Here is a 25,496-nt window from a genome sequence, read left to right as displayed (position 1 = left end):
CACCTATCCACTTTTATTGTTCCTCACATTACCGCCATTAAAAAATTTAATAAAATAATCGCATCTAAGATTATTGGGGTGTTCTTGCCGTACGGTGGCACATTTGCGGTCACGAGACGCCATTAGCGGATCCTAAACCACTTTGTGGGGGAAAGCAACTGGAATCGGGTGCAGACTTTAAATAGAAATGTTTCCTGCAATTTGGCGAAGGCGGAACCAAATCAGGTTGCAGGTTGCAGCGACGACGAGGCTGGCGGAAGTTATTTTTGGTACGTGCAACAGAAAATGTTGCAAATTGAAAGAAAAGTCAGCGACTGCCGCCCCCTCTGACCCCCATTTTCGGTGGCCCACTGCCCTGCTTCCCCATCCCCGCCCCCCAGCCTCGCCCCTTTGGCCACGTCCATATGCTTTTGTGTATTTCCTTCTCGTATTTGGCTCCTATTGCTAACAATTTTTTTTCGGGCTCTGCGTTCTAAGCGATTTTCAGCGATTTTCTGCGATTTCTTTGCAACTTTTCCCCGAGAGTACGTATCCATGCGTGTACTTAAAGTTGTCTATTTGCTAGTTGTTGCTACTACTGTTAATGTTGTCTGGCTGTTCTGGCTGTTCTGGCTGTGTGTTTTGTATGCCAAGAGCTGCATTGAAAATGAAAATGTTCGCACAGTTTTCCGCACAGTTGCATTTTCACTATGCAGCCGCTTGGCGCGGCTCAGTTACTTGATACAGTTTTTCTCCTCGCCCCGGGAAAAGCCGTGCTCTCTTCTTCTTTTTTTTTCGCTGCCTGTGATTTTCATTTTCGTTATTTTTGCTGGCCCCTCATTTGTGTGTGTGTGTGTCGCCTGAGCTCTGCTTTTTTTCCAACACCACCTCCCATCTTTAGTATCTTGTTGTTTCTATGCTCATCTACTCAGTCGTGCGCTTTGTGCTCCTCAGGATCCCTCCTGATTTTTCCATTTTAAATGCGCTATCTGATTTTTTGTTCGGCTCATGCAGCATTCAAAAGCTTGTGACGGAGTTAAAAGTTGAGATTCGAGAAGGGCGCACATGTGACTGGTTTGGACGACTGAAAGGAGCCGGATGAATACTGAAGGACATCAATTTTCAATGCCCTAAATGGAGGCTAAAAGGAGGGGGGAGAATCGGGGAGTGAGATAGGGCTGGCTGGGCAGAGCATTTGGCAAATGAATCTTCCTAGTTGCTAGATAATTATGACAAATAACCAAGTAAACGGCATAAGTAAGTAATGCGATAAGAATTTCTGATAAGCCCTCGACTTTGCCCCCCAACCACCCGCAGTCGCAATTAGCACACAAACATGAATCACGAGAGTACGTATATATCCACATGGATTCAGGACTCACAGGACCCACAGGACTCACAGGACTTGCAGGACCTGCAGCTCCTGCTTCTCCTGCCACGCCCCCTTAATCCGTCCAGCACCATTCATGCAACTAATTTGATTTTTTTCGTAGCCCTTTTGAAGCAAGCTTACCCGACTGGCGTATTGCAGCAGAAAAATATTTTCATTAGACATTTTGTAAATATGAGCTGCTTTCGCCGGGAATTCCGACTTAAAGCAATAAGAAATCATTTCGAATGGGGAAGCTGCTCTTTGAATTCAACCATGAACCCAGTTGGAATGGGCCAAAAAGATGCTGCATCTGTTGCCGAGACGAGGATGATGATTCTAAGCTTTTCCCGCGGCAGCTACAATTTTATCCAATTATGGAGAAGTCCAAATGCGCTTGTACAAAATCAGAAACATAAACATATTTGCTCGGGACTCCGATAATGGGAAGTAGTGGAGATAACTTTTACAAAAGAGCTTTAAGGGAATTTATTTTCAAGAATTATTTTTCGAACAAACAATTCTCTTTTCTCGAACAAACAATCTTTGAAGAAAAAAAGTGTTGTAAGGGAAAACGCATGATTTGCTTTCAGCAATTTACTTATATATTTCAGTAACATAGTATATAAAACACCCCCTAAAATATTTCCAATTTTTTTTGGCCTTGTTAAGTTATGAATCCTAGGGCACTAATAGTCTTCTGCCTTAAAAAGTAACCCCTGAAAGCACTATATACTCAAACCCAACTACACTCCACTTGAAGCAGGCAATCTAATTTAAGTAAATGCTTTTCCACACTTTTCATTGCAGCTCCTCTAACGAGTCCCCGGCGATTGTCTCGCTCCCCGCACACACACACTTCGCAATTTCCCAGACGGTTTTCCGTTTTGCCAGAAGGCTTTTGGGTAAGTCCCAAGCTGAAAGATACATTTTTGATTACCCCCGAGCTGCAATTGTTCATCGACGGGCCAGATACTCCGCCCGGACGAACACACACCTTTTCCTTTCGCTTTTAATTACTCGGGCGGTGGCAACAAGGTGGGCACAGAGTTTTTCCATCCCCCGTTCGGCGGGGGCTTTAACAGTTCATAATTAAATGAAAATTTTTGCCGTATTATTTCGAGCGTAAATTTGAAGAATGTGTGTGGGAAATTTTATGAGATTTCGCACGTGCTCTGCACTTGGCACCGGACTCGTGGACTCGTAAATATTCATTACAGTTCCGTATGTTCCACGGATTCTACGAATCGCAACTTGCCGGGGTATTTGCATAAAGTTGCCGAAAGTGAATTGGTATTTCTCCCCGGCTGCATTCCTAATTAGCCAGCTGCTGACCTTGGGGTGGGTTTCTCGAGTGGGTGGAAAATGGGTTGGTTGGTTGGTTTTATTTCCTGCGACCGCTGCAGCTGTTCCCAGGCAAAAAAAAAAAAGAAACTATAGACAACACAAATCTGGGCTCAGCGCTTCCTTTTGAGTGGCAGCGGCGGAAATCTCATAAAAACCGTGGCATTACGAGGATGTGGGGGCCGAGGCTCATCAATGATATTAAGCGTCCTTAATCCTTTTACTTGCCGCGCTTCACTTCATTTGCCATGGCGACGCAGACATCGAGCACACTCTGCAGATAAAGGACATGGGCCCTGCACTTTATGGAGCCCGTTACGACTCTTTGTGGCGCCTCAATTGGAGGCCGGATAAGCTGCACCCACTCCTCACATAGGAATAGCATCCTTTGTCCGCCTTTCGGTGGGTGCACTTAGAAAAAAGCATAACCGGTTTTTTAGCCCTTCTGTAGTTCGATTAAAGTATAGTTTATTTTACCAATTTTACAAATTGTTTATAATTGAACGGAGATTGATATTAATTCTCAATCAATTTTAAACTAGTTTTATATACCCACAAATAATTTATTGAAAATGAGGAAGTGATCCATTTATCTTTTAACGAAAAAAATAACAAAAAGCTCTTTCCTGAAATTAACTTCTGTGGTTTTATGTACATCTTTATAATCGGCCTGTTTTTGTGCATATTTTTGTTTTGAAAGTATTGATTGGCAAACTAATTTGCCTAGGATTTTCTCTGTGTGTCCGGGGAGCTACTGACACAGGCACTCATAACTTTGGCGGCGCCTTTGGTGACGCGAATGCGTTTAGAAAAACTTTCTACAACTTTAAGCCGCTTAGCAGCTTTGTGCTCTCAGCACGCGCCTCTGACTTCGTCCTGCGATCCTTTGCCCCAGGCTCCATTGCCGGGATTCAACTCCATCTGCAATTCCACTTCTGAATCCAACCATCCAGGCCACCATCCAGTTGCATCGGTCAGCTGCAGGGGTGCAAAATTCCGACACTTTCCTGGACGAAAGTAAGGCCATTAATTTTATTAAACTGGGTGGAAAACTTTGTTTACTTGTTTCCCCATGCACGTGCCAGAAAAAATGCAACATAAGTAAGAGTGTGTAAAACCAATTATGAACATGTTTTCCACAGACTAGCACAATCTCTTGATGAAATAAAAAGCTACCGAAAATTAAATAAGTTAGGTTATTTTCTAGTGAAAAATGAAAGTTCTGGATGCTGCAGGAGGCAGGATGTCAAATAAATCGTTCATTCTTTGGATACATATTAGTATATTCCTGGCAGAAATAAGAAACATTTATGATATAGAAATAGATGTCAACAATAAAGATATTTATTTATTTTTAGATTTTATGGGGTAAAATTTTTATGAATGCAGTATAAATGAGTTTACATCTCAAATAACAAAAGGTATATTTTACTTTTTCCAATAACAGTGAATTCCAAAGAAGTTGTTAACCATAGAAGTACGAGTATTTATCGAATTTCCGAACAGCCTTTCATATGTCGAATTAAAGTTGTGAATTCCTGATGAATTCAAGAAGTTGAGAACCTAATTGCTCAAAAGTTAGACACCAGCCACACAAAGTGTGCCTGAGAACAACACAGGGTCACAACAACCAGCGAACAACAAACAACAAACAACAAACAGCAAACAAATAACGGGGAACAACACACACAAAACACACATTTAGTGGCCATCCTTTTCGGTGGCAGAGTGTGTGTGCGTGTGTTTGTGTGTGTGTGCGAGTGTTTGGTCCAATGGAGAATTCTACAGATGCCGCGCATTGTTCGGGGGCAACCTTTTTTCGGGCCCTTTGATTTATTGGCATCCCCGGGCCAACGCCTTAAATATTTTTCCCCGCCTTCTCCCCCTCGCAAAATCACCGAGGGTTGGTCGAATGCTTTGACCAGTTGCTCGGATGATTCCTCCTGCCCCACTTTCGATGCGGTTCTGTTTGGTTCGGTTCGGTTCAGCTCAGTTCAGTTCGTTTGGCTATCCAAATCACGCTTATTGAATTTCATTTTTATCCTGGTCTGCTCTTTTTGTTGTGTTATTAATGGGCCGCCCCACCCACTCGCCGATTAAAGCTTGGCCCAAACTTTGGGCGAGCTGTCAAAAGAAATATTTTAAATCATCCTCGGTCCCGGAAAATCCCATCGTGGCCCATATATAATAATTTTGCCACTCAAAGCAGATGTGTTTTATTAAACATTTTCCGATAAGCATTCTGCACTGCATAAGCAGCGATTTATTTTATTTCTTGGTTTCTTTTCCTTTTAGGATTTGCTTTGATGTTTTGTTTTTGTTCGATTTTGTCTGTGTACTTAAGTCTTAGCTCCATTTTCGTAGATGTATTTTGGTAAATACCCTGTCGGGACCGCAACTTGTTTTGCAATTAAACGCGGCGCAAACGGCGTCTGCAACAGGTGCATGGCACGCATCACGTATCCGCCCCGTGGGTTGCGTGCGTGTTTTATTTATGGGGAACTACCCCTCCCACCCCTTCACCCCTCCATCCCTTTAAATGCAATAAGCAAATGAGCGAACAACGAACGATCCAAGCGGCAACAACCAAAAAAGCCTCAAGAAAATGACGTTGCACGCACACGACGTTGAAAAGTCATTAAGTACAAATGACGTTGCTCACTGCAAAAAGCCTTTCTCCGAGCGGCAAGGGCGGCACGGGGGGCAACGTTGGTAAGGGGGCGTGGCAGGGAAAGAGGCTCAGGTTGGAGCCGTAATTGCAGCACGTTTGAGCACAGCTAACTGCATATTGAGTAATGCCCGCGAGCAAACGACAACGATGGCAGCAGGATTGGTTGTGCGGCGAAAAAGGGTTGAGAGACGGGGCCTCCAAGTTGGGTGGGGATTGGATTGCTGCTCGGTTTTCGACGGGTGGTGTGCGGCAGGATGGTGGTGGCTGTTGCAACGTTTGCCTTGCATTATTTATGACAAAACGGGCACCAAATTAAGACCCACTGGAAACCAGGCAAGTCGAGCAGAAGTGCTCGAATCGGGCGAACAGGCCCACCATGGGGAATATCATTAATTTAAAGCTTGATTTATACATTTTTAGGGCGGATTCTAAAATGGTTGAAGACCTAAAAATGCCCTTAATCGTTGGGGTGGTATATAAGTTAGAGTTTAAAATATTTTAACTGATCTCTTTGATTTCAAAATATAACTTTTAGTGTTACAAAATGCTGAGCTGTGGTAAACAATTTAGTTTTGATTATGGTAATGTTTATATGTTTATTAATGTTTATCTTATTTTATTTTGATTTTAATTATTTAGAACTTAAAGGGTATTGATGTTTTCAGTTCCTGGAATTTAGCACTTTAAGGGTCTTATATCAAAAGTTCATAAAGAAACCAGTAAACCAGTTACAGAACGAGAACCCACTGATACCTTTTGCACAGCCCTGAAATTGTATCCTGTGCCTATGCCTTCGTCAGAGGATCCCAGGATGCGAGGAGCCGTGTGGCTTTGAGTGTGCGGTTGACTCAGGGTCCCAGTGTGTTCAAGTGCTGGCTTTTATTTACTTCGCGTAATTTAATATTGTGCCATGGCAACGATGACGACCCAGTCGTGCATCCACTGAAAGCATAAATAATCTGTTGCACGGCCAGAGATTCGTGAATGTGTGCGTATCCTTTGCCATTTGCTTTTTGTTAAACCCCGCTTAATTAATTTGTGCTTTCAGCAACACGAACGCCAATCGCTTTTGGCCAAATGTCAACTGGCGAATTGGGCAGCTGACACTTGTCGATAAACCCGTCCGCGTCCCGCCGGCCGTTGTCCGTTGTCCGAATCAATTAGGAGCCCTTCACGTTAATCGCGCCATACATCAGGCGCTCTATCTCTAGCCATATCGCTGGCCATCCCGCCCTAATCCCCCCGAGGGTCGTAAGCGATACCCGGATCTTGACAAAAGGCCCGAAAAGGTCGTTGACAGGCGGCGGAAGTCGGCGGGGGAAAAAGGACAAATCAGCACGCAACATTTTTCGCGCGCGCTGTTGCTGGTCCTGGTTTATTTTTTTATTCGGGTGCTAATGAAGGACCAAAAGGGAGCAGAACAAAAGGCGTGAAAGTCAACGAAACCGAAGCCAAAGTGTTAAAGTACGATAAAAAGATTAAAGTGCACAAACAAACACACGGACACACTGGAAGAAAAGCGGGACGACATCCGACGACAGCTGCAACCTCCGCAGGCAAATTGAGATAAAACATAAAGCAGCCGGAAACACAAAGACATGTGAGGATGAAAGGGGGCTGCTCAGCAGGCACTAGGCAACAGCTAATAGAAAATCGGATCAGATTAGATTTAATGCGGCGACGGCTAATTTTTGGGTGATTTCTCATCGAAATGGGGGAAGTGGGGAAAGCGCCGGGAAAGGATCTGCAGCCCCTTTTGAATCCTTGGCGCCATCGCCATCGCTCCAAACCAACAGAAAGCTGTCAGTGGCAATACGCCGGCAATGACAGCTAAACAAATGACACAAATGCGGTGGATGTCAGGCCGAAGGGTGGGGCATTTTGGGGTTGCTTGGATGGATATATGAGAGTATCCAGCAGCTAACTGCGAGCGCTGAACGGCGAGCGTCATCAACATTTCCGCTTCCGGCTGTTTATGCTAAAAGTATGGCGACGACAACGCCACTGATGGTTGGGTGGAGCTGCCCGCCCGCTGAGCTGTCAGACGCCTTGGCTGCCACTGGATTTTGTGCCTTTTTTTTTTTTTTTTGCTGCCCCCCAGATGAGGAGGCATCTATCATGTTGGGCCTGACTTTTGCCCAGCGTTTGGCAGCCCGCGAACGCTAACTAAGGGAACCGAGCTAAGGGAAACTATTGATTGGCGGCAATCTGGCGAGCATCCGCTGTGATTCTCGCCTCTTGATTATCCATCGGAATTTCATTGGCCTAAATGGTCTTTTAGGCATACTTAGGATATCAAAATAATAGAGTTAACGAATAATATCTCCAAATAATTAAAGTAACTATATTGAACATTCACTCTGTATTATTATATTTACTCTAAAAATAAATCCCAAAGTAAATTAATATTACTTTCAAAAATACCTCCACAATTAAACAAAACAATCCAAGGCCTATTAAAAAATCATAATTAAATGCGAAACATATAAATCAAGGAAGCACTTCAAAGCTATTGGCGGCAGGAACCTCAGTTCCTCTTTGGCTTTGAAGCCGCCGAGCAAACGGCAAAGGACACGACCGAGGAAGCTCCAGCTATCAATCACACTCTCCTGTCCCCGAACAGATACAGATACCCTCTTCCTTGCGAAAACACACCCGACCGGGGGAGATGAAATAATTATGCTTAGCTGGCAGTCCCGTTGCCATGGAGGTCCTTTCCAAGGTCCCTTGGAGCGTCCTTTGGCGCTCTGGTTTCATTTACATGATGATGACATCTCTGCTTATAAATAATTACACACACGCACTGCGATGCCGTCGCATACATTTTGATATTTAATTTTTATGTTTTCGTGTTTTGTTATCTGCCTGGCAAAAGGTGAATATTCTGGCAGTGCTACCGTTTGTTGGCTGAGTTTTACATATTTATGAGTGGCACAGACGACTGTGTCCCCCAGGGGAATAAATCCGGTGGAGGAGTGCGGCCCCCCACTAATTGAAAACTAAAATGTCAATGGCAATCTCATCATCCGCCTGCCCGGATCATTCTGTTCGACCAGACATGCCACTCACTCGCTGCCCGGGGTTATGAAATCTGCTCTATAAATATGACGGATGGAAAAAAAAACCCCTGAATTGGGTAGTAATAAAAGCGGGCAAACAGCCCGATTTTTGCAACTCCAACGCGGCTAAGCACATAAAACGGCTTTTCATTTCGAGGGCCGGGAATTGTATCGCCGTCGCTCGAGGCTCCAGTCTGCAACTCCGACTATGGCCAGGACTTCGTCTCCCGGCCGCCGGCTTCCGACCACGTTTGATCCTAATGTGCTGCTGTCAGAGCCCGTCGACGTCAGCCGGACTCTCGCCAGCTATTTCGGGGATTAATGTCAATGTGAAAGGATTTTTCCTATGCATTGGAACTCGACCAGCGTCCTTCTCGCTCCGCGTCTCAGTGGCACTTCCATTTACATTCACTCGGCGAAAGCAATGGGGATTTTCATACATGAATTAAGAACTTCAGAAAGAAAAAAAAACGAAAAGGTTTTTCTAACAACTTGGCATTTTAATGTAATTTTCACTACAGACATTTGGAACTTTAAAATGTGTAGATATGTTTTTATTCTAGCTAGCCTTGTTTATAGTTATTCAAAAATAACTTAAATATTTAAAAATTGATTAAAATATATAGAAATTTAAATGTCAGCTTATTCATATTCCTTAAATCCTAATACCATATTTTTCCGAGTGTTCACCTTTCGGGATTTCAGTAGTCGGGGCCGAAAACGTTAACAAAATCCAGCGGAAAACTGCCCAACTCGCAGACTGTGACACACGCAAACACCTAAGCCCACACACTCGCACACCCGCACACAGGGGGAAAAAGAGGGAGCCATGGCCAAAAAGGAGGAGCTCCTTATGGACGGGCCGAAGCGGATGAACCGCGAGTTGGCCCTGATGCTGGAGGACAAGCAGAACCTGCAGTTCCGCAACCTGTGGGTGGAGCCGAACAACATCTACAAGTGGAGCGGGCTGCTGATGCCGGTGGCCGAGCCCTACAACAAGGGGGCCTTCAAAATGGAGATCGACTTTCCGATGGACTATCCCTTCAAGCCGCCCCGCATCCACATAAACACCAGGATGTACCACCTGAACGTCAATGAGCGCGGCCAGGTGTGTGTGCCGATCCTGGAGACCGAGCACTGGATCCCCACCACGCGGATCGACCAGGTCCTGCAGGTCCTGCTGGCCACCATTAACGACCCGCAGCCGGAGAACGCCTGGCACATGGAGATGGCCGGCGAGTACCACAATGATCCGGTGCGTTTCTTCAGAATGGCCGACGCCTGGGTTCAGAAGTACAGTGAACGCCGGCCCACCGAAGAGGAGCTGGCCAAGTTCGCCCGGAAGCGAAAGAAAGCAATGTCCAAGGATTAGTAAGGATTGCATGAAGTGCTTCTATCGATGTTATAGTAAAAATATTGTAAATTGTTAAAGTAAAATAATCAAGCTAGATAGGAAACTAAAATGTAACCAATAGCTTTCAAGTAAGGCATTGACTTGTTATATAAAGTTAGTTAGAACCACTCACTATAAATACTTGGTAGCAAGTCATAACGAGGAATCAATTACATGAAAAGCAACATAATGTTGTATCCCAGTCCCAACTTTAACTACTAAATCTTATTGACTTGGCAATAAATATCGAGAAAGAGCCTCATTTATTATCCGTTGTGAACTCTATTAAAATCGCATTTCCATTTTGTGTATTGCCCCAATCAACACCCATTTGTCGATGTAGAATATCCGCCACCAATTGCTCGAAATTGAGTTGAGGGACTTTCCGGATTGGGTTCCCCACAGAGATACGACTTAAATTGCCGGCTGAGCTTTGTCTTTCGCCAGCGAAACCGCCCCCCCGTTTGAGGCATCGTCGCAGCATATGACCATCTAATTGGAAGCGTACAGTGAGCCCCCAAGCGAACGGCAGGCAGGACACTTCTGTTCCAGCCAGCTGCGAGATAAATCATCCGCCTCGGCGGCAAACAAGAAGGATGCCACACGCGGCGCTGCTCAGCGAGCGGGCGGCATTAGCTGCCAGTGTCATTGCCATTGTCAGCGGCATATCATCATCCGCATTCGCATTCGCATTCGGATTCACTTTCGTAACATCCGCAACATCCGCCTCCGCATCATCTTCAGCATTATTCGCATTCGCATTCGTATCTGAATCCGCATCACCGTCAAATTCCCGCTGCTGAACCGCTGGAAATCCGTGCTGTGTCCGGGGCCATATAAATTTCAGCAATGAATGAATCAACTTTACGAACATCTAGGACACATGCGACTTGCTTTACGATCCTTCCCCGCCATTCTTCACACGTCGGGCACTAAAAACAAAAATTCCCAAGAAAACATAAATGTTCTTTTTATAATAAAAGTAACAATAAAAGAAGTTCATAATAATTAAGCTTCTAAGAGTTACCCACAGAAAATAAAAAATCTAATCAAAATAATAATGGGGATAAACAACTGTTGAAAGATTTTAATAAAAGCTTAATAGGATATTTCACTTACCTACAAATATTTAAATATTTTTTTTAGTATTTGCAGTTTTCTCTCATATTTCAAATGCAAAAATCTTTATTCGCATTTTTAGGGCGTATAATTTTTCCAATGCTTAACCCCTTACTTTTTCTCCTTGTGTAAACTCTTATGTGTGTGCGTTTAATGTGCCTGTGTGTTTTGGGCAGTTCACTTGATATGCTCACTCGCTCTCTATCTCCGACCAAACTTGGACTTGTCAATGGCAGGAGTGGGAGTTGGGGGCAGGCCACTGGGGCACTGGGGCCTGGGAGCCGGGATCCGGGATGTGGAATATGGGAGCAACCGGCAGGGTGATAGGAATAAGCTGCCACTATAATTACAGCAAAGGCCAGAGGCACACAGAGCCGGGCTAAAGATATTTGTGTCTAGTTTCTTTAGTGCTGGATTTAGTGCCCAAACAGATGGGGCCGGAGAAGTGGTCCGGGGTGGGGATGGATTCCAGATAACTGGTGTCCGGAGCAACCATTGTGAAGATGGATTACCATGGCGGCAGCGTCAACAGTTTTTCTATGTACGACCATGTTTGTGTGGGCGGGACGGGGGAGGGGCGGCCGAGGCGTGTGTCTTGTTAAAACTGCCAACTGATTATTATCACCTTCCAACTGGCAGGCCAGTCATTGACACCCATTGCCGCCCTCGTCCATCGAGGATACGCTATAGTACACTTGGAAATAATATTGTTAATAAAAAGGAAATTCTTTTAAATTATTAATTTCTTGATTTTCTAAACAATTTTCTTAAAATGATTGCAGCCTTGTTTATTTTAAATAATAAAATCTTTTCATCACTTTAAAATTATTTCCTTGATAGCTTTGAAACTGCAATTTAAAATATTATAAAGTACTCTTTTGTGAATTTATTAAAGACAAACTAGTGTTGTTTCCTATTAATTAAAAATTATTACCATCCCTTGTTTAATTTAAAAATATTGCCTAATTAATTTGGTAAGAAAAATGTGACATAATTTTTTTTCTTCTGTTTACTCTCTGATGGCGAAGCTTAAACTTCTCGGGCAGTGCCACGCCCACCGCCCCGAGTGGCGCCCTCTAGTGTCTGTCACTGGCAGAAGTCGTTTGCTGTTTGCTTTATTTCTCTTTCTCCATCTCCACTTTCTCCTTCTCCACCCACTTCATCTTACTCTGCGGCAATGAATCGCAGTTTTTGATTAGCTACAGACAGCTGAAAGGACGAAGGATGAGAGGCAGATGACGAGGGGGAGGGGCAGAGAAAGGGAAAGGACGAATTATATAACAGTGGCAACGACTCCAAAGTTTTTCTTTTGTTTTTTTCGACATAATTCAGTCGCTACTTAATTACAATTCTGTTTTCAAGTTCGAAATTAGGTTCCACATTTTTGGTTTTGTCACGGAGTAAAGCTGCTAAATAAAAATAATACTCTTCATCAGCGAAATTTGTTAATTTATTTAAATAACTTTTAGGCTCTCTGTTTGTATACCTTAATTTTATCGTGAATTTCATTTTATATATCACATTTGCTTCTAAATAGAAAATAGCAACAAAATGTAACTCATATTTGCTGTGGTATTTTTGTGTTTGAAAGAGTAATCGTCCCATTTAAAGTAAAATTGTTTAATTTACTTTGAACATTTTTTGACTTTTTAAATGAAACAAAAATTGATTTAAGCTTTATTACATAGCCGCATAACTGGTCGATCGATTCTGCATTCGTTACCAAAGACGGCGGGTGGGCGGTAATACAACAATTTACGACCTGCGACCCATAAAATATGCAGCTTATAAATTGCATAATTTATACAGGACCTCACACAGTTGGACAAACAAAGTCAGATTGAGATATGAAGCATTGTTAATTCATATATGAACTCGGTTGGCTGCCGGGCCAAAGTGCTTACAAGTAAATAAATGGTGCCAGGCCATAGATATTACACAGATATAGTAGTGCAGATGCAAATACAGGTGCAGATGCAAATACACAGATACTCGGGGATAACTGCTGCAAAAGAGAGCTTAAGCGCTATGTGGAGATATGGAGATTTCTGCTTTTGTTTTCATTGCGGCGGTTTCTGCCGTGCGCACTGCTTGTAAAACCAATAAAATCAATTAAAAGGCACTCAGCATGCAAACAATTATATGCAAATTTATTTATACACACACAGCCAACTAGGAGCACGCAATGCACCGAGACCGAAAGAAAGCAAAGTGGAAAGCAAGTTGGAGCGGTGTTAAAGTCAAAGTTGAAATCGGTTTAAACCTGTCAAGAGTGTGTTAGTTGGGTATATTGCACAGCAGAAGTTTTTAAATTAATTAACTTATTCCCATGCAGATATTTGGGTCATGCAAAACAAGTGTTAAGATGTACAAAGTTTAGCGAATAACATTATGGAAACAAGATACTAAGATACATTTATAAATTAATATAAGATATTTAAAATAATTTAAAAATCCAAAATTAAATTTTAAGCTTTAATGCCTTAAAAACATCAAATTGTATTGGGTATCGAAACTTCGAAGGACTTAACTCTCGAGCTTCCCCGTAGTATTTGCATATGCCGCAAAAAACAAGCTCGCAAATAAATATAAATAAACACAGGCTTCTGGGCAGCAGAAAAATAAAGCAAAATGGCAACAAGCAAAACAACAACAAAGCGGCTCAAAGCAAAGGCAATGAAAACACAGGGAGGCGGGGTAAAGTGGGCGGGGCAAAAGGACGAAGGAAAATCGGGCTGAGTAAACCTGTTGCGCACAACAACAACAATCCGCACGAAACAAACAACAAGAGCAGCAAAAACAACAATACCAGGACAAAGGTCCTGTGAAAAGTCGCTGTTCCTTGCGAAAAGTCGGAACGGAACGGCATGAAAAGGGGAACAGGACCAATAAACCTGGGAGCAAGAGAGCCGAGAAGTGGTTGAAAGGCCGATTGAAAGGCTGATTGAAAGAAAGAGTGGACCAAAGAGAGCGAATATGAGCCGCGCATGCGCCGAGTGAAAGTAGAACAGCCAGCCAAGGAAATTGAAAGCGAAACGCGTGGGAGAGAGCAGAAGTGAAAGAGAGAGGAACGTTTAAGCAACGGAACAGTTGATAGCTCAATTGGCGCTGGCCCTAAAAAGAATGGGGGTTGGGGCGAGAGAGAAAGCAGCCTCGTTAGCAGTGTTCCACTGCCAGGCCGTTCCCATTTACCGTTGTCAGTCGTCGCGTGTGCGTGAAAATCATTAGTCTTCGTTAGGCGGTCTTTGTGTCAACAACGTGTTGCTCTCCCTCCGGTGGAAAGTCGAAAGCCAACAATCGCCCCTCGCTCGCGACTTTTCGCTCGCGTTTTTCAGCTCGTTTATCGCAAGGACTACAAAAGTGTTTGTGTGTTTTTTGGCCCACCATAAACGAGTGTGCGTGCCAAAGTGCAACAAGTCTCGACTGTAATTTAATTGCAACAATTTCCACGCTTTCCACATTTCCCGATTTGAACAAGTGCAAAACACGACTCGATCGTATCGCCCAGAAAGATATATCAGTGTCGCAGTGTTTGTGCAAAGTGGAGCATTCATCTCCACAAAAAAAACCGTACAAGTAAGTTCCGCTTTTTGGTGCAAGTAAAACAGAGGAAAATGGACGAGGAAAGGAATGAAAAGTTCTTATTTGTGCAGCATACATTTGTCGCAGTACACAGAAACAAAGACTGTCACAAGTTAAATTTACCAGAGACATATTAAAATATTCTGCACTTAATTACTTTAGCGTATTTACAAAAGACCCTAAAATAAAATAAGTGCTAGTTGACAGTATTAAAAATTTGAACTGTTAAAAAGTATAAAATCTTTGATTTACTTTTTTTTAACTGTCGGAAATTTTTTTGAACACTAAAACAAATGTATATATTAATTTGACTTAAAGTCAATAAAGTGACTCCAAAAAAATTGATTGGTAATCGAAGTCCAATTTGCCGACATTAACCATTGATAAGAATAAGCTTCATAAAGTCAAAAGCAATAGTCAGCCATTAAATGTGTTATATTATATTTAAAGCCCGGTTAGAAAATCCCAATTTTTTGGACTTTGACAACTTAAACCGAGTTGGCTCTCAAGTTTGGAATGGCAGGTTTTTAGAACAAAGCACTTGTATTTTCCGCCGTGTGTGTGTGTGTGTGTGTGTATGTGTGTGCCGACTTCCGACGTATTTTTTTGTGGGTCAATGGTCGCTCAAACACTCGGAGGAAGGAGGAGCTGCCAGCGAAAGCAAACACACAATAAAAACGAAAGAAATCATGTTTCTATGATGTATACTTATGCGCATTTATACATATTGCCCTGCTAAGTGGGCTAAACAAAGTCAGCGAATTCCACGCAGCTGGAAAACTTTTGCCAGACAAACAAACAAACAAATGGCAGCAGCAGCAGCATCAGAAGCAGCAGAAGCAGCGGCAGCGGTGGCAGCAAACAAAGGCAAACAAATCCCTGGGACATTTCTCGGAATTTAATTCAATAAAATGAATTCCAGCTCTGCGGCACCCAGGGTGTCCTTTTCCACTCTTGCTTTCCCAAAGTTGTTTTTCATTTTTTCTTATTCTCGGCTAAATGTCTGCAAATTAACTTTGCGAAAAGCAAAGAAAAACGCAGACTGAACGAAATTCCATTTGACAAATCGCAAACGTAAATAGATCCCCCAAAAGTGTCTCCAAGTTAGGATTTTTAAATGCAATTTAAGTTTGGGGAACTCCACTGGCCAGTTTTTCACTCCTGTTGGTAAAAGTTGGGAAATTTAACATTAACCTTGGGTCGGTTGTAGCTCTTTCCATCTCTGTGAGCCCACAAAACCTCGTGTAATAGACTCACAGCCAAAAACTAAATCACTGTCATTGCGGTTGGAGATTCACAACCCGAAATACGGACACACATGCAGTGGAAAGTGCACAGAGGAGGTCACAATATTAGCAGTATTCAAAACAGCTTTTATTCAGTGCAAGTATTTAAGTGAGTAATAAAAACTAAATGTAGTATTAGGAAAGCTGACAAGTAAGATTTCTGTGAGCAGTTTTGCTCTTAGAGGTTCACTGGTTCTATCCACTTCTATAATTTTGACCGTACTTGTTAATATGGAGAGCAGAGCCAGCAAGATAAAGTGAAGTGGGTTGGAATCACTGCAGAACGAGGAAGAGGCAACTATTGTTAGGCAATGATTTGCAATTTGTTTGAAAAATGCATTCACAACCACAAAAGACAAACAATCTGAGGGGGAGTTAAGCCGAGCACAAATAAAACCATAAACAAACGCACCGAGCCAAAGCCCAGCTACAGATACAAATACAGATACAGATACAGATACAGTTACGGATACAGATACAACTACTAGAACGGATACAAATACCCGGCTTCAGAGCTGCGGATGCGGCTGCAGTTTGCAGTTTGCGGATTGCTGGATTGCTTTGGCTGGCTTTCAGCTCGAAAAGCGAAAGCTGACAGGGCGATGGAGATGGAGGACCGCAGCGAAGCGGGAAGTATATAAAATTGCAGCCACAACCGTCAATTGCTGGGCAACCAAATGTCCACCCCGCTCCCCTCGCAGCTGGAAAACTCCCATCCCGAGTTCCGACTTCCAAGTCTTAAGTCCCAAGTCCCGAGTCCCGAATCCCGCATCCAGCCTCATCAGCAATCCGCGACAATTCTTGGCAAACTATGCACTTCTTCGGGCGCTCCACTTTCCACTTTCTAGTCGAGCACTCCATCAACTGCTTGGGGGGGAAAATGTGGGGGAGGCAATTGCATATGCGGAACTTGCTGCACCCAACTGCATACAATTACAACCAAGATGCAAAATGTGCACCCAAGTATCTGCCAGATACTTAATAGCAGCAGGAGCAGTGAATTCAGATGCAGAAGCAGAAGTAGAAGCAGAAGCAGCACGAAATGGTTCGGAATGCCAAACGAATTCATATTTGATGTATGAGCCAGCAGCTAGGGATGTTCAAAGGAAATGCCAAATGAGATGTTTAAGCATATTTTTACCATAAAGCTCTGACAGCACAGTAAACTCGGTGTGAAAGCTGATTTGGAAGCGAGGGAGAGCCCGGAAAAGTTGCGAAATTAGGAAAATGTGTAGGAAAAGGATAAAAAGAAATTTGGCACAAATATCATTTGTGTTGATTGCGTTAGGGATTGTTTGGGAAGTGGAAACAGGAATAAAATAAAAAGCTAAATGTAAACACAAGTATAAAGCTTTAAGCGAAACAAAAGATGCAAAGCAAAATATCAAATTCAAAGAAAAACCACTTTTGTAATATAATTCTTGGTACAATGAAATCAAAATTCAAGGGCACTTCAAAAAAAAGAAAATAGTATATGTTAAATCGATAGTTAGAGAAAAGTTGTATTATAATTACGAACATTTCAGGACACAACTCTCACTTGTAGACACCTCCAATTGTGCTGACCTCAAAATTGGTTCCAGCGATGATTGCTCGCCTGCCTGCCAATTAACATGTCAAGTCAAGTGTCGGAAGTTGTTGGTTTTCGGCTCGCGAAAGGCTTTTCCTCTCCGGCCAAAGAGCTTTTCCAACTTTTCCACGCGATTGGCCGCAACATTCTCCGACACGTGTTCCCCGGGCCAACTTTGTTTTAAATCAATTATAAAAGCGGGGAGGTGTTAGCGGTAAAAGTGGGTGGTGGGCGGTGGGCGGCGGTAGGTGGTCGGTGGAGTGACCATTCCTGAGCAATTTGCGGCACACATCCTGGGAATCTCGGTACAGCGACTCAAATGAAATGTCACGCAAGCAAATGAAATGCGAGACAGGCCAAAAGGATCCGGTGCCATTTGCCTGGGAGCGTCAGGAAGCTATTAAATCTACATAAAATTGTAAAAATGTGTGGCATGTTGAGCAATTACAACTCCATGTTGTGGCGCGGGTGGGAAAATCCGGGGACGGACGCACCTTTCGGCTGACATGCTCATCTGAATGCAAAGCCGGCCATGTTTCAGTGGTTTTCCAACCGCCACCCCCATCGCCACCCCCCTCGCCATCCCCTCTCATATAGTTTTGTTCTCGTTGTTGTGCAGCTTAAGAGCCGTTAGGAAATTGCACTTGCCATTCTCCCCGGCCACTCCCCCAGTTTTTCCAGCCCTTTTCCACAGCCCGCGAAGTGGGCGTGTGAAAAAGAATTAAAGTCAAGTGAGCGCACTGAGACTGAATACATAAAACGGGCCAGGGAAATGGGGAAAAGTGTGGAAAGAGGAATGGGGAGGGGGAAGCGATGGGGAAAACTCGGAGGCAGTGAGAAGGCATTCAGTGGGCGTGGCTGCATGCACAACAACAGAAGAAACACCAAACAGCCACCATCATCAACGTCAGCGCCGAAGAAAAGCCGGAAAAATGCCTCGCCACCACCACAACAACAACAACAGCAACAACAGAAAATGGGAAGCCGGAAAATGTGGTACTCTGCATGGCTGTTTGCCCATTTTTTAGGTGCCTTCCCTTGGCGAAAAAGGTATAATTTTCGGCGCGACATTTGACGCGACCAGGGCCACAATGAAATATACAAAAGTTTGCCCATTTTTCCACGGACTTTCCGCCATTTCTGGCCAAAAAGTTGAAGTCCAAGATCCTAATCGCGCTTAGCCTGAACGGGCAATTATTTGGACATTTATCAAAGATTCCCTTTTGGAGTTGGGTGAGCCTGAAGGAGAAATATACGAAAGGTGACAGCTTCTACGAGATTTGCCTTTTTTAAATAAAATTGGAGTTGGTTTTGTTTTGGCAAAAAAATCCCCGAATATATTCAGATGGCTTGAATTCGCTGGAAAGCAACTTTCAAGAATTTGGTTACGATTTAATAATAATAATAATAATTTCATTCACAACTAAAATCTCCTAGGACTTTGATTCCCTGAAAGAGCTTTAAAAACAAGATTTCTAACCCTCACCTTTAACAATTCGAAATCCCTGCCAATTTCCAATTTTTTTCTGTGAAAATGAATTAGCATAAAATACACACCAAAATCAGTTCCGCTGGGACAGCGAAAGGAAAAGTAAAAATAGCTAAAGAAAATTATGGGAAAGGGAAATAGAAGAATGCGGGATAATGGGGCAGGGACACGACACCGGGCAAGGGTCAGGATGAAAATGGCAACAGAAATTGATAAGAAATCTGATGATTCAACTTGTTAACCAATGGCAAGTGGAGGAAAGATGGGGGAAAAGAGGAGATTTTGATGGGGCAAAAAACGGGAATTGATTGGAGCCGAGAACATGATGGAAATTCGTTAGATGGAAATCTATATGAACGGTCACGAATTGATATCCCTTCTTTGGACCTTAAGTACTTCAAGAAGCTCTTTGCGTTTTATAAGGTTTTTATATCTTTTTGATTTTTATTTTAGTATACTGCTTAAATATTATTCATAACTAATGTATTTCTGCCTTGATTTTCTAATTGAAGAAAGACTTATGCATGACTGTTTCCCAAACCGCAAAATCCTTCTGGTAATTTTAATAAATAACCTAAATTTCCCTACCAATACTGAAACCCGAGCCTTCGGCACCGGTTTCCGAGCCAATTGAGAGATCATGATGATTAAACTTTCAATTGGCAGTGTCAAGGCAACGCTTTTCCATTTCCCCCCCCCCTCGTTGGCACCGCAAGCAAACCCACTGATTTAGTGGGTGGATGTCATCCCCACTTCTTCGCCGGGGGGCACGAAAAATCCTTTCAATTTCCGTTGCTCACAGAACCCACAGACATGCGAAACGGTTCCGGGCGGAAAACCCTTTGCGTTTGGCACTGCCTTTGCCGAAAAGAGACAGCACGATGGCTCCCTAACCGTTAGTTTAATTTGTTAGATTAGTAAACAAATGAAAATTAATTGAAGCAAACGAAAAACTTGGCCCCGAGCGAAACGGTTGAGAGGTTTTCCGAGGAGCAGCCAGCCAAGGGGGAGGAAATCGGGGGAAATGAGGGAAAACTTTTTCCTCGCCTGCCGTAGATAAAACGCTAGGCGAAAGGACCTCCGGTGCGTGAGAGTGTGCGAGTGTGTGAGTGAGTGGACTGACTACTACAAAGGTGGAGCTGCAAATTGTTTCTGCTCTTCGAGGACTTCACAAAAACTGGTGGTGGTGGTGGCAACCCTGGTGAAAGTTTTGCCTTTCGCCCAGTATAATGTCTTGATTTTCATTTCATTGTGCGGATTTGATTAACTTAATTGTTCGGCGTAATCTTCGATTTGCGGGTCGCATTTCCCCGTCTGGCGACTGGCGGTAAACAATGATTAACGCCAGCCCCCCGGGAGGACGAAGGACGAAGGACTAAGGACGAAGGATGAGGGATCGCGCTAAGCCGCTTTTAATGGCATTCTAGCTGGCACTAGAAAAAAACTACGGAAAACAAAGGGCCAAAGGGACGACGCACGTGTGTCCTGGATTTGCTGGCGTTTTTAGTTACTGGCTGCCAACAAAAGCGCAATGTCAGCGGGAAAAGCGGGTGTGAGGTCGCCGGAAAAAGGACACGTAAGGATGGGCGGGAAAATGGATTGCACGAGCATAAGGCACCAAAGCAAAACAATCGAAAATTATAAAATAACAAAAAAACGAAAGGCGAGGAAATCGATTGGACGAAATCTTTTTATGCCGCCAAGGATCTCTGTCCTTTTTATGCTGTGTTTTTATTTTACTTGCTTTTACTTTCTTTTTTTTTGTTCGTTGTTTCTGCTGTACGCGTCACGTATTGTCAATAAAAAAATAATAATAAGATACAATAAATTTTTACCTTTAACGAGTGGAAGGGGGAGCGGGTTAGAGCGGGACATGCGTGTCCTTTGCGCCGCTCTCGCTTTTCCCACTTCTTTCTCCACCATTTTTCCCACTTTTCCCGCCTTTGTGCGTATCGCGCGCCACGCACAAAATATAAAAAGAAAATAAACACAAGAGGTCCCTGCGAAAGCGCGGGGTATATCCTGCCTGCAGAAGAGGAACGGAGAGGGTCCTGCAAAAAGCAAACAAAGGCAATGACACGAAACGATGACGACGGTCCTAACAACAAAAACAACAACAGCAGCAAAAGCAGCAACAACCAGAACAACAAGAACAACAAACATCGGCAGAACAGCAGAAAGCAAACAAATAAAAGGCGCAACAATTGCAAAGAGGGAATGTGGAACTTTCACCCCGCCCACCCACTTTTCCGCCCCCACCCCCCTTGAGGGCACCCCCGCCCCCTCCCCACAATTTCCACCCACTTTCCTTGGGCATTTGCCAAGTGCGTGTGTAATTGAAACTAGGCGCCTCAGCTGGCTATGCGTACATGTTTATAGAGCATGAGCCCGCACAGGATAACCAGGATACGAATGCTCGGCTCGCATATATCCCGCTGGGAGGTGGAAAGGCCAGTGAACTAATGCGGGGATTTCCTGACTGGCTGACTGGAACTGCCGTTCCAGCCAGGTGAGTGGGGATAAGCCCCCAGATGATGGAAACTATCGGTTTAAAATGCTAAAAGGCATGATAAAAAGGAGCATGAAAAATGGAATGAGGTTTCGCCTTTTGAGACCTACATATATACATTTTGTACACCGCTAAAAAAACATATATTTCCTATTTAATTTTGTATTTTGTATTTCACTGTAATTGTATTAAAGAACCCGCATTTAAGTTTATATTTTTTATTTAATTTACAAACTACTTTTCCCAATTGCTCGCCACCCACTGTTTGCCTAAATATCTCTTTCGTAATGCAATAAAGTACACAAATGTCGATGGCACAGGTCACTGGACTAAACAGGGGTTCAAAATGCTTATTTAACCTACCGCCCCCGGCCACGCCCACCTGGGACCTGTGACCCCCGCCCCCCAGAAACGCCCACTCAAAGTTGGGTGCATTTTTAGACGGCTATTTGACTATTTGCCCTGCCCGATTGCAATTCCATTCCACGGCGTCTAGACTCGAACGCTACTTCTCGCCGAGTTTGTCTTTTCGCCGGACATTTGGATGGCAGTGGATGGGGTATAAGTCGCAGGATTCGGGGGATTTCCCGGAGAGGATCAGCAGTCCGCAACAACTTTCGGACGGCTGCAGCAGAAAGCAGCGGAAAAATATGCAAAGGCTTCAGAGAAAAGGGGCGTGGAGCAGCGAGGCGGAATGGTGCGGCAAAAAATTCGCAATATTTGTAAAAAGGACTACAGACAATTTGCCTTTAAATAGAGCGTGGCACTTCAAACAAGTGAAGCCCCCTCCCTCCCGCGGTCCGCCTTTATGCAGCAAACAAAACATGAAAAACGAACGAAACAAAAATGAAAGAAAAACAGGGTGAATCTGCAGGAGGAAGCGGCGAACGAAAAATGAAAATCAAGAAAATGAAAAGAAAATAATATAACGAGCGCATATTAAAGTGGGTTTATTTATTTTGCCCTCGACGCTGTTGCCACTTTGGCCAAAGGTACAGGACACGCAACAGCGACTGGGCGGAAAATGGGTGGAAAATGTTGGGGAAAGGGGGTGGTTGGGTGTCTGTGGGTCGGGATGAGCGGTTGTTCCCTTCAGTGGGTCTGTGTGTTTGCTGTCGTGTTTATTAAAAAATAATTTCCATGCTCAACTTGGCAATGCTGCCTAAGCCGTCAGGAAAACATCCGCCCACTTCCAACCCCCAACAGCCACCTTCTCCTTAAGAGTGTGTGAGTGTGAGTGTGTGCCATCAACAGTTTGCATTCTCAAGTGTCCCAGGGAAAACATTTGAAACAATAAGCTCGCAGGACCGACCTGCCACCCCCTGGAAGTCCACCCACCACCACCCACATGGCCCCTCATGCAAATTCAATAATGCGACATCGACAACAACAACGACGACACTAAATTATTCAAGCCGGAAAACGAAGGAGAAAAAATGTAAATCTGTGATTTTAATGCGTTTGCCAACTGTAAACATAAACCGAAAATATTACAAACTTGTGCAAACAGGCGGAGCAATAAAAAGTGAAGAAATGCCGTGGGGTAATGCGCGCCAGTACAAAAGAAAAGAGAAATGAATACGAAACGAATACGAATACGCGTATGTCAATTTAATGGGCGGAAACTGTTTTGCGTGGGCGTGGCACATGCCAAAGTGCCCCACCGCCAGACGCCCAGCCACCAAAAGAAATATGAAATATTTATATGAACATTTTCATTTATTGAGCGTAACAAATGTGCACAAAACAAGGCGAAATCCAGCGGGTGTGGGAAAGTGATTCACGGCAAAAGGCGAAGGACACCGGCGGAGCGCAGAGCGCAGAGCTCACCTGTGCGGGCTTTTGTGCGTGCAGGATTGCCATCATCATAATCATTGGCAGATGGCCCTGTCCTTCACCCACAACCATCCAGCCATCCACTTTCCTCGCCGCCCACTCTCTCCGCCGCGAGAGACAATCTGGCCCCGCCCCCGCTGCCTCCCACCCACTCGAAACTTTCGTCATAAATACTGTGTCTACAGTTATTATGAGCTAGTAGAGAGGGTATTTCAATGTCCTTTAGAACTATGAAGCATCTTGATTAATTGTATATTAAGCAAAGGAAATGTTATTCCAAATATTAAATTATATCAGTATGAAAAGTATTGATAATTGTTTTCTCATTTTAATAGATATCTGATTTGCTTAATCTAATTCGATCTTAAAGAATTCTAAATTACTTTGTTAATATATTTCATTAATGATTAAAAATAGTAACCAATAAATATTAAGGTCAATAAAAAATAATTTGAATTTATAAATTTAAACCAAGCAAGTCATAATCTATTTATCTTGTAAACATTTATATTTTAGGGACTTTTTAGGGCATATAAAACTTCGGTTTCCCACGCAAATTCTGCACGGTTTTTTGTGTTTTTTGTGTGGGACCTGCTTTCTTTTGTTTTCGCTTTCGCTGCCTTGTGCTCTTGCTTTCGTTTGGTTTCGTTCTTTTGTTTGTTTATTTGCTTGTTGCGGCATTCGGGGAAATTATTATATTTTAATTACACATGCGTTTGCCGTCGCTGCGCAGTTGCAGCGCTGCCGGCGTCAAGGCAAGGCAGTGGCAGAGGCAGTGGCAGAGGCAGCAGCAGAGCAAACAACGGAGAATGGCCCAAAAAAATAACCGCAAAAATGTAAATGAAAATGGCGTGAAAAATCAGTTTCATGGTTTTTATATCCCTGTTTATTTGTTGTAAATGAGCACATTTCGTTGGCGGAGTGGGCGGCGGCGGGGCGTGGCAGTGGGTGCGGACATAACGGAAGTTGATTATGACCATTTAGCATGGCCATGGCCAACGTCGATCCTCGAACGTGGCCAAAAGTGTGTGTGTGTGTGCGGGTGTGTGTTGTGTGTTATTCGTCCTGTTGCTAACGCTTTCGCTGTTGTGTCAGCCTAATTAATTTTTGTCACTAATGTTTATATAGTTGGTAACGGTAACAGTAAAGGTAACGGTAGCGCTAACGGTAACGGAACAGGTGCTGTTCAACACTCGGCCAAGCAGCTTTATTACCCAATTACATTAGCGGGAGTGGGTGTTGTTTTTCTTAGGGGGAGGGGTACTACAATGAGTTTCCTTACAAATTGAAGTTTTTTTTTATTTTCCGAAAAACACAGCCAAGATACATTATACTTAATAAGGGTACTGCTTAAGCAGTTAATTAGTTTTTATATACTTGGATTTTTCAAGAAATCATTTTTTTGCATCTTCAAACTAAAAAAAAAAATTAAGGTTTTTTTTTATCGTGTATTAAAAACGAAACAACTTACGTTTATGGGGGCTTGTTCAACTCGCTTCTCCCCATCATGCCGCCTATCATTCGCAGCTCTCAATATTAAGAAATAACAACTTGCCAAGGGCGAATGCGAACTCGAGGACCTCAAGGAGGAGGCACAACGAGAAGGGGAGGGGAACGGCATGGGCTCGCAGGATCGTGAGTCGTGTGGCAACTTTGCTTTTGGGGTCCTGGATGTAAACAAGCGAGGCAAATATTTAACTCGCAGGCACTCGCAGCGGTGTCTCCTTCTTGTCCTGTATTTGCAACAGTCTCTCTCTCTGTGCTTGTGTGTGTGAGCTGCCTGCGTGTGTGTGTGTGTGGGTGAGTGGAGGCTGCCACCACACAGCGAAATTCTTTGGTACTCGAAAAGTTTCCTCCTGTGAGGAGCTTGGGGCTCCGCTGTCGCTTATTTGTCGCAGCAGTTGAGCTCAAAGCTTTGGCTTGTTACACTTTATGAAATCAGCTGCAGTCCTGCCACGCCCCCCTGACCCCTTGCCACGCCCCCTCAAGCTCGCTTTTGAAGCACAAGTGTTTATGTTTGTCTTGGCGAGGCGGCGGCTCATAAAGTCCCTGGCAAGCGAGCTGCCAGGACCTCAGCCCCTCCGCTGTCAAAAGTCACGTCGAGTCCTGCGAATGTGACTTCCCCCCAAAAAACCCCCACAGTTTGGCCATGTCTCTGCCATAAACTTCAACTGGAAATTGTGCGTAATTATATTAAATTTTTATTGCCCCACACATGAAATGGAAACGCTGCAGCAATTTCCGAAAGCGTCTCTCCAAGATTATCCACATGCAAATTGTTCACATGGCA

General features: G+C 43.7%; 2 protein-coding genes across 2 annotated transcripts in view; both read left to right on the top strand.

Moving 5' to 3' along the window:
• Nucleotides 1-9,085: 9,085 nt before the first annotated feature.
• LOC108096193 (ubiquitin-conjugating enzyme E2-18 kDa) lies at nt 9,086-10,077 on the top strand. The gene has a single exon (XM_017197577.2). The coding sequence runs from the start codon at nt 9,252-9,254 to the stop codon at nt 9,792-9,794; it is 543 nt and encodes a 180-aa protein (XP_017053066.1). The 5' UTR covers nt 9,086-9,251; the 3' UTR covers nt 9,795-10,077.
• A 4,077-nt stretch (nt 10,078-14,154) lies between these two features.
• Nucleotides 14,155-25,496, top strand: part of LOC108096318 (connectin) — a 38,248-nt gene continuing 26,906 nt past the window's right edge. The window contains exon 1 of the mRNA XM_017197822.1: nt 14,155-14,510. The gene's annotated coding sequence lies outside the window, so the exon portion shown is untranslated. The remainder of the gene's footprint in view (nt 14,511-25,496) is intronic.

This window comes from Drosophila ficusphila, unplaced genomic scaffold (assembly GCF_018152265.1).
Source record: "Drosophila ficusphila isolate 14025-0441.05 unplaced genomic scaffold, ASM1815226v1 contig_106, whole genome shotgun sequence".
NCBI lineage: Eukaryota > Metazoa > Arthropoda > Insecta > Diptera > Drosophilidae > Drosophila > Drosophila ficusphila.
Note: the sequence above shows the minus strand (reverse complement) of the source record. Positions and strands in the feature narration are given on the sequence as shown.